Here is a 9,614-nt window from a genome sequence, read left to right on the forward strand (position 1 = left end):
AAAAAAGCCATCTGCATGACTTTCTGTTTTCTTCACAGGTACACTTAGCCCACAGATACAATTATATTTTCTTAGTAAATTGACTGTAGGTGTGTATAGCTTTATTTTTGGCACATGGAAAAAGTAAATAAGCAACACATCATAGCACAGGATATTTTTTTCTTTATTATAAACAGAAAGCCTTTTAAATGTTTCGTCATATGTATATCTCCGATAAACAAACCGACTATACATTAACAGCATATGTGACAGCACCTGAAAATCGATCATGGATGTGGAGAAAAGAATTTCTAGGCAGATTTTACACTTTGCCTTTGACCCTTCTGAGCCGCCGTAGTTTGGAGTCCGGAAGTAACATGGCTATCGGGAAACTAAAAACTCTTTGCTATAAAGAAATGTAAGAATAATTCTGCTTATATGTTTTACTTTCGAACAACAATTAACTGAATTACAAAAGACAGTCATAAGTACTAATTTGTTTAAAATGTAATCGCGGTATTTTAATGCTCTCAAAGTATTTACAGTGTTAAAGTTGAGAGTGTCTGTTCTGGTCTGGTCTAGGCTGATTATGTGGCAGTTTCACATCTGACATCTATTAATCTTGAACCTTGGCACTCGTAATACATTACACGGGATCTGCCATCTTATGTCTGTTATATATACGTTCATCGTTGTCAGGAAATCGAATGACCATCATGTGTGCAAAACATAAGTTCTCTTATACCTAACGTTACATATCTCTTTGTGTAGCCTATGTATACAAGTATTAAGATGATGGGGCTAGTTGTCACACCTTTTTACTCCATTCACAGTGAATATGTCTCTGGTTAAGGATTTAAAGTAACTGTATGTTCTGTTTACATACAGTTAAATGCAGTATAATAGCTATATTCTGTATTTATGGAATTGGACTTGATACACACCATGCCATTGTTTGATTACAGATTAAAAATGAGAATACTCTTTTTTTTCCATCATTTATCAGTATGCCTTTTTAAGATGATAATGTAATTTTGTGATGACATGCATGATCGATACATGTCGATTATTTGGATGTGTTTTTGATTATTTAGTAACTCCCCCCCTCTTATTAATTTCAGTGGAATGCCTCAACATTATCTCTCCTTGTGTTGGAGGAGTGAGGCCTAATCCTCTGCGATCATACAAAAATGTCAGGCCAAGAGGAATCGGACAAGGGTGTGGACATGTGGTCCTCACTCCGCTGTCTGGGGTATCTCTCCAGCTTCAACCTGCTGGTCGCTGTGTGCTTGGGAATGTACGTACGATGGGAGCAGACCTCAGAATCCATGATTCTGGTCATTTTCATCCTGGGTTTGTTCGTTTCAGCCATAGCTTGTATCCTCTACTACTACTTTTCAATGGAGTCGGCCAGTTTATGTCTCTTCCACCTGTGGTTCGGCTTCTTGCAGGGTCTCCTGTGCTTTCTGAACTTCCCCTCTCTGGAGAAAGACATAAAGGAACAGGTCACAAACTACCTGTTGCTCTCTAGCGTAGCTGTTCGGTCGCTCTGGGCCCTAACAGAGCGTCTGTGCGGTAGTGCTAAGTATAAACCAGTCGTTCTGACCTCACCTGAGCTCCTAGAGCTCCTGGGATTTGGTGTAGCAAGCATCAGCTTGGTTTTCTACAAATCACTAGCCATGATTGCTCTGACTTTCGCTTTAATGGCCCTTATTGTGGACCTTCGCATGAAGTCGCCCTTGGCTCTCCCTAATCTTGCCTGCTTTGCTGTAATCACCGCCGTTACCTTCTTCCAGTCCTTGGATATCCAAACAAACCCCTACGTGCTCAGCTGCTACCTGGGACGGCTTATATGCGAGCCCCTTCTAGACGTCTACTTCAGCGGCTTGTCGGCGACAGAACGCTGGAAGCAGTTTCTCTCAGCTGGCCGCATGTGGAGGATATTTTCTCTGTTTCCGCTGGCATTCGTTGAGCTGGCGTTCTTTGTGCTCTGTGCCCTGAAGCTGGGTAACATGAAAGCCTGGTACCTGGTCATCCCTGGCTTCTGCGTCTTTGGCCTCTTGTGGATCCTGTGCCACATGGTGTTCCTTGTCACACTTTGGTGCTTCCACACCAAGCTGACTGAGTGTCAGAAGATGTGGGCGACCCAGCGCTCACAAACGCTCAATTTGGACAGGATCATGGCCTCCAGGGGCATGCGTCATTTCTGCCTCATCTCCGAACGGCTGGTGCTCTTCTGCCTGATGTCCACTGTCATACTAGGGGCTGTTTCATGGCAGGTAAAGCATGTTGATTAATGCTTTTTTGAATCAATCTAATCTATCTAGATATCAAGAATTCTGTTTATACTTGACATTAACATCCAAATCTGATGAATCGTGCTGCATTATGATACTATTACTAAAAAACTCTTTCATCCCAAAATGAAAATGATGGCATAGTTCACTCACCCTCATATTGTTCCTGTGGAACACAAAAGAAGATATTTAGAAAAATGTCTCATAAGTAATGTTAAATGGGGACATTTCAATAAACCAGCCATCAGTCCTAATCTAAACATTACAGTAATCCATTTGAGGTTTAATGTTAAGATATTAATTCTGCAATGAGTCATTAGAAGCACTTACAATTTTGCTAATGTTATCCAGCATGTGAAGCAAATGCAGTGTTTCATTTCTTTTACCAACAAAAGCAATATGCTGGTGAGTCAGTTCATTACACTTAATTCAAATGAACAGGTCTGAGAACAATGTCTGTGTCTGGAACTGAATACTAGCATACTCACTGAAGACTTAAGGTCCTTGCAGTCCTAAATTTTCGCATGCGTTTTTACATATTCGTGATTCGGCGGCTCTGAATTGTCAAAACAGCATTCAAAATGCTTGCTACAGATGCGAAAAATGAAGAAAATCAAACCTGATCCGAATTTTTTTATGACGGACGAAAGTTTTGGAGGCAGTGTGCAAGCATAACGTGAGGTTGCATTTATTGTTTAACGTGCGAAAATTTTGGATGCGAATTTCAGACTCAGTGTGCAAGGGCCTTTAGACTGAAGTAAGACTGTGTTTGTTTGCATGTACAACTGTCCTTCCCTTTGAATTCACTTCATAATTGTTGATCACTGAGGGTTCATCTCTGCAGGTCACTTCTGGACTCTTCATGAGTGTGTTATTAGTGGTACTGCCACTGGAGTCTCTGACTCATGGACTCTTCCATGAACTGGGCAGCTGCTTGGGAGGAACCTGCGTTGGGTATGCGGTGGTAATTCCCACTTACTACAGCAGGTAAAATCATTCAATGGATATATGGCATACAAAGGCATATTCTAACTTGCATGTTGGTCATATGTGCATTGACCGAGATCCTTAACCTTGCAGAAAGCAGCTTATTGGTGGTTTATATAACAGACATTAATACCTGAAGAACTGGTTTTCTGAGGAGTCATATTTCTTAGAATCAATTCACAAGCATTTCCATTTATTCATTTAACAGAATCTTTTATGCAAAGTGACATACAAGTGAGAAATATGTGTAGTATATCATACAGGAACAATATTAGCAGCAATTCAGAGAAGTGCTATTATTTATGCTTGTGGATTAATTACATACATTAATTAATTATGTATTGTTTCTTCTGTTTGTTTTAATCCACATGCACCCATAGATATAGATGCCTCATTAGTGGCCCTTTCAATGGGCCGCTATACATAAGCCGTCCGCCATATTGGAGCGGTTTGTGAACATTCGAAAGCAAGTTGACTGAGCATCTGAAACCGTAATTAGACGCATCTATGAATATCTATATATAGACTTGCTAAACACAATACAAGAAGATGAAGGCGTTAGCTCACACGACATTAAAAAGTTACCATAGTAAAAGTAAAAACATTAAAAGTACCATAGTAAAAACATGTAATATTGAGTTAAAGATACAAGATTGCAAGATGGCGGGCGCGACGACGTAATGTGGCATCTACCTATACATATCTATGTCTGTACCCACCTATTTTTTGTCCTGATATTTGTCAATGTTTCTTGCACTAAAACAGTTTTACATTAACTTTTTTCATCCTTTCTCTGACCCTTAAAATTATACAGTTTTTGCTACTGTACATTTATGACTTTTATAGTATATGTAAATTACCTATATTATGATTGGCTAACCAGCACAGTTCTGTTCTCTAGGTTTGGTAAAGTTGCTGAATACCGAATAGTCTTTGATATTTGAATCAGGCCGGTCGTACACTACTTTTTGGAGTTTTTGGTCATGATCAATGTCACAAAAAGCCATTACAAAAACAGCTTTGGATGTGTAGATGAATCAGAAAGATGATACATATTTATAATTACAACATCAAGGGAAATAGTCTGCTGCCCTACTATTTATCATCTTGAACGTGCATCTTAAACAGTCAAGTGTCCAGAAAATATAGAGGGGTGTAGAAACCACCCTGGATTGGATCACTATAAACACATGCTGGCATTAAATAAAGTCATAGCCTTTAATAAACCTGGTCTGTTGCTGGTTCCTCTGGGAGAAGCCTGTGCCATGCATACTGAGAGAGAGCGAGGGTGGGGTCCGGGCCAGGCCGTCAGTCAGGTCGCTGATTATGATGTCGATTAGGATGCAGCTCCACAGCCTCTTCACGCTCAGTATTCCAGCACTCTTGGTGAAAAGGCTATGCGTGGAGCAGGCACATGAGGGGAATGTAGCTAGGTGTAATCTTCCATCTGATGGGTACAGATCATGTTTTTACAATGACGAGGGCCTCTTGGGAAGATGAGAGGGGAGGGAGGGATGAGAGAGAAATTCTCTGGTCGACGGGCTTGTTTTCATTCGTAACAGATGCCGTGGTTCCGTTTCTTCTCACATTTAAAGGAAATGAGCTCTGGCCATCATCCAAATATTCAGATAGTTCACCCAGAAAGCATTTTAATAGTTTATAAAAACCGAAAACAATTCATTAGTCCTTTTTTAATGAAAATCTTGTTTATCTGTTATGATAAAAGCCTTGTGGCTAATAAACTTCGTGTGGAATTCAAGTGGAAAGATATTTCAGCAAAATTTTTGCCTTTAGTCATGATATTATTTTTGGTGCTTAAATTGTTGTTGTGTTCAGGAATGAGGGGCACTGAGCCAGGGATGGGTTGAGTGGGAAAAAAAAACAAGATCTAAAGTAGTGAAGAAAACGCAAGCATGAAAGCTAAGTGATTGAGAGATAGAGAAGGATAGAGTCCTGACAAGCAAGCTCAGAGAAGTGGTCATTTCCACTTGAATAGCTCAGCACCTGCCTAGGTAGTTTTCATGGGTCACTGTGCCTTAGACTTGCCATTTCAGTCTTCAGCAAGGATGTCTACCTATGGTAAATACTGGGAAACACTGCCACCACAAATGCTTGGTCTTGGTTTTATAATCACAATCTTTGTGAAGCAAGGGTACAGGGGGTTATAATGGTTTTAATTGTTAATTGTCGATTTGTTATTAGCGAGTGCTGTTCTGGGTGATATTTACTGCAGGAAGTCTTGTGCTCTTTTAGAAAGGCAGAAGGAGTTGACGCTGCAAGGTGATGTTGATCTACTTGCATTTTCGAGCAGATTAATATCATTCTTACTAAGGCCTTTCTCCTTTTCTTTGAATCCTTTTCTCCATCTTACATTTTGCACTGCTTATTTTCAAGGCCTTTTTGCATTTACTCTCCATTGTGCTTATCCCTCTTGGTTTTTTGTACCTGGGTTAGTGTACACTCAGAAGGTCAAGTTGACCCAGTTAGCAATCAGCCAAGCATCAGCCTTTCTTCCACATTTCACCCATCGCTTTATCCTCTCTTTTTTTTTCTTTTTTTTTTGACTTCTTTGCAGTGCGGATGGCCAGCCATTGCTGTTGCCTCCAGGGCAAGGCCAGGAATTGCACTCCACAGCTACTCTGAATGCTGTGCAGCGACTCTTCTCCCATCACCTCATCCAGACCTTCGGATGTGATTACTCCACCAGTCTAAGCCTGGACACCCTGCAGGCCAAACTGCGCTCCTTTCTGGAGCTCTGCACCGCCGAAGGCCCGCGGCACGACACTTACATCCTATACTACAGCGGCCACACGCTTCCCAGCGGAGACTGGACTTTGGCAGGTAAGAGCTGGATAGCAATTGATAGGGCGGAATTTATCTAAATTAACTGAGAGTTGAGGTTATGAATTGTAGCATGTCGAAGTATTGACGAAGACCCAAACTAAATTCATTTCTGTATATCATGCACCAATCGGGAGTTATTTATATCATAGGTTTTTTCGAATGCTAAAACCAGTATTGCTGTTTTAGGTCTGTGTAAAATAGATCAAGAAACGAATGCTTTTATTTTAACTAGAGTTTAGCAATTTATCGCTCAGAAAGCTCTCTCTGAACTCCACCATGCTTTATCTTCCTGCCTGTGTGTGCGTCCTGTAACTCGGTGAGGTATTAATCCTCAGGAGCGATATGGGATGTCACAGCCTCTGTCATAATGTTTGATCAGGCAGCCAGGAATCCTCATTCGGTTTCTGAACGAGGTAGTTGCCGAGTGTTATTCACAGTCTTCCCCACAGCATTGCAAGCTATCTTTTTATACCTTTACTGTGTTGCTTGCACCATCTCTCCGTTTCCCCTGCAGCAACAGCCTGTCACGTCTGTGTCAACACTTTATGTATTTGTGAATGAAAAATTCTTTTGTGAATGCAAACTGGTTTAATTTTACTTTATTGGATATTTGTGTTGTTTGAACTTGTCTTGAGTTGGCAGACCTTTACATAGCAAAAGGTTTGGTCCAGCTTATTCTGCACAGGAAAAGATGCACTTGAGACCTTCTTGCGACTGATTGACAACCTTTCTTGCCTGCAGGTGGCGATAACTTGCGTCTGCAGCAGATCCTTGATATGTGGAGAGAAAGGAACAGTGGCCTCTCCTCCCGCCTCATCCTGGTCCTGGACACTGAGAATTCTGCGCCGTGGGTGAAGGCGGTTCAGAAGGTGGAAGGGATGTATGTTGCGGTACAGGGAGCCAAGATGAGCCCTGTCCAGGATGCCGAAGCCCAAGAAGCCCCCCGTCTGGGAGACTTCACCTCTGAGTGGGTGAAATATAACTGTGATCCTGACAGTGGCGTGCAGTGGTCAGAGAGGGGTCGGGTCATCTCCGCAATATATGGCGTGTCCAAACCCTGGAGTGACTACTCCCTCCACCTGCCCACCGGGAGCGATGTGGCCAAGCACTGGAAAACACACTTCCCCAAGACCACGTACCCACTGGTGGCTGTCGCCAACTGGTGCTGCGGACTCAACCTCCTGTGGCTGTGTAGTGTGTGTTTGCGCTGCGTCAGGAGACTGAAACTCTCTTGGTTCCCTCCCAGCATACTGGACACGGGGCAGGGGATCAAACTAGTCCGATCATAGGGGACCAATTGCTTTTGTTCTACATGATGTATATACATCACCATATATGTTTTTCTATGCAATTTTTGGGATATCATTTATCGAGTGCTCCGTTGCCTTTTACTTTGATAATCAGTTATCGATGGGAAGCATCATTCACTGTTGAATTCACATTCAGTCCTGTTCCTAGAGATCTACCTTCCTCTTGAGTTCAGTCACACTAATTTTCAATTGAACCCTAATACTTTGATTAGAAGGTTCAGGAATGTTTGATTTGAGTCAGGACTAACCGTTGCGGGAAGGTCGAAATTTAGGAACAGGATTGAACACCATTGTCAAATGATGACTTCTTCTGTTTTTCTATTCCCTATATATATAATATAGCCACTGTCTTATATCATATGAATCTGTGCTCTTTCACAATATTGAGACTGTCAGTGCCAAGTGCCTTGTGTTAATTTATTAGGCTTTAAGTGGATTTTCTCTGGATGTGGGTGAGATACGTGTATTGCAGTGAATTCAGTCTCAGGCAAAGTTAAACAAGAAATCTCAATTGTTCTTTTAGAAGGTTTTTACTTATTTTGTTTTTGCCAAGAAGAAAAGTAGGTCTGGTTTAGTTATTCCTCAAGACCTCTTCAACAGCCAATGTTTAAACCATATCATGCCATAATGTATTTTGTATTTTCAGTGGGGTTTTTGTTTTCAAGAGTTGACGTTTATTAATTCTTTATCAACAGACCAGCATCCTTTAATAAAGACTGTTTAAAATAAGCAGCTTGGTAAGTAGGTGTTCCAGCATGTGCGATATACCTCTGTTTAGTGATGATTAGCTAGCATAAATTGTTCTGTTAATACAACCAGCACTTGGTGTGTCTTAATCGGCTTCCTAGTCAGTTCACTGTCCAGGAGGTTGGCAATTTCACAGAGTCAATTTCATGCATTTATAAGTTCAGCACAGGAGGCGGATGAACTATGACTACCTTGAGGCTGTTCTTTCAAAGTGAGGGGAAAAACATTTCCTGCTTGTCTCTTAAAGGTATGGGGAACTTTCATGCCATTGTTATTACAAACCCTCTAAAATCCAGCTCCAGCTACTTGTTGACAAAGATTGTTGTTAGCAGAGGCAAAGAGTAGCATCTTTGCTGAGGTCAGTGATTCATGTAAATTCGGCAGAAATTTTTTATGCAATGATTAGATTAAGGCTATAGCTTCATCCCCTAAACTGAATTAGCAGTGCTCTGCTTCATCTATTGAGGGTTACTGAGTCAGAAGCAAACACAAGCACACTCATCGGGACCTCGTATGTCTTTTCAGATCCAGATACATCAGCTGTGAGTAAGCAGATGTCAAGAGTCGTATAATGGAACTGCATGATTGGGTCAAAATCATAACATGGAAATGCACAGTTAAGGTGTTTGAAAATTCAAATAAGCTTTGCATACAATGAACAATTTGTGAAGATTCAATGCAATTTTTAAGACGACTTCTTTTGACCAAGCACGTCTATAATACCCGAGAAAGCTATCCATAAGAAGTCATTGGTAAAAACATACTATAATGTAATAAAATACAACATTTTTTATTTATATGTTGCTTACGAATTTTTTTATTTTGTTAGAATATAACTTTTGGCCAATTTTTATATAGCTGTCAAAGGAGAATAAGTAAGAATAAAGTATGGCATTTACCAGCAGTGCGATTCCCTCTTGCATGTATGGTCTCAAAGCTCATTGATATGGACTGATTTCAATTGTGATTTCAAATTATTTATCTGAACAGCTGCAGCTGAATAGCTTGAATTAAAAACGTTGATGTGGCCAAATAACCCCGTGAAGGGTAATTAGCTCACCTGTCATGAGCGAAGCCAGGCAGAGAGACAGAAACTCACCCAGTGGACTGTGTTTAAAATAGACTCTCCCCACAGATGCTTTGGATTGAATATAGTCATTTAATTAAATGCCAACAGGAGTTTGAGGCATCAAATGAGGGAGACATCACTACTTTCTGAATCACCTGATAGCATGTTTTCATTGAAGTTATAAGGCAATCACGTACATCTTATAATCTTGATATATCTTCTGTGGTGTGGATTTTAGACATGATAAATTTGTGTTTGCATAATACCAGACTGCAGAAATGAACACTTAGAGGAAGATTTAGTCACTGGAGTTGCCAAAGCATAGGAGGTTTGTGTCATTCAAAATATTTTGTCTAAAGTATACTGGTTCTTACTAGTAGC

At 40.7% G+C, this 9,614-nt stretch overlaps 1 protein-coding gene across 1 annotated transcript; it reads left to right on the plus strand.

Moving 5' to 3' along the window:
- The first annotated feature begins 316 nt into the window (after positions 1 to 316).
- Positions 317 to 9,067, plus strand: tmem168a (transmembrane protein 168a). The gene is made up of 5 exons (XM_081364223.1): positions 317 to 397; positions 1,101 to 2,258; positions 3,121 to 3,263; positions 5,839 to 6,104; positions 6,849 to 9,067. Exons 2-5 carry the CDS (start codon positions 1,170 to 1,172, stop codon positions 7,394 to 7,396), a joined length of 2,046 nt encoding a protein of 681 aa, XP_081220349.1. The 5' UTR covers positions 317 to 397; positions 1,101 to 1,169; the 3' UTR covers positions 7,397 to 9,067.
- Positions 9,068 to 9,614: the final 547 nt, after the last annotated feature.

The sequence above is a fragment of the Scardinius erythrophthalmus genome (assembly GCF_964197995.2).
Source record: "Scardinius erythrophthalmus genome assembly, chromosome: 4".
NCBI classification, from domain to species: domain Eukaryota; kingdom Metazoa; phylum Chordata; class Actinopteri; order Cypriniformes; family Leuciscidae; genus Scardinius; species Scardinius erythrophthalmus.

Bases quoted from the DNA above. Each gene is read 5' to 3' on its own strand.
- tmem168a (XM_081364223.1), top strand. From the start codon at position 1,170: ATGTCAGGCCAAGAGGAATCGGACAAGGGTGTGGACATGTGGTCCTCA. The intron at 2,259-3,120 runs GTAAAGCATGTT...TCATCTCTGCAG, and splicing joins TAGGGGCTGTTTCATGGCAG to GTCACTTCTGGACTCTTCAT. The intron at 6,105-6,848 runs GTAAGAGCTGGA...TCTTGCCTGCAG, and splicing joins CGGAGACTGGACTTTGGCAG to GTGGCGATAACTTGCGTCTG.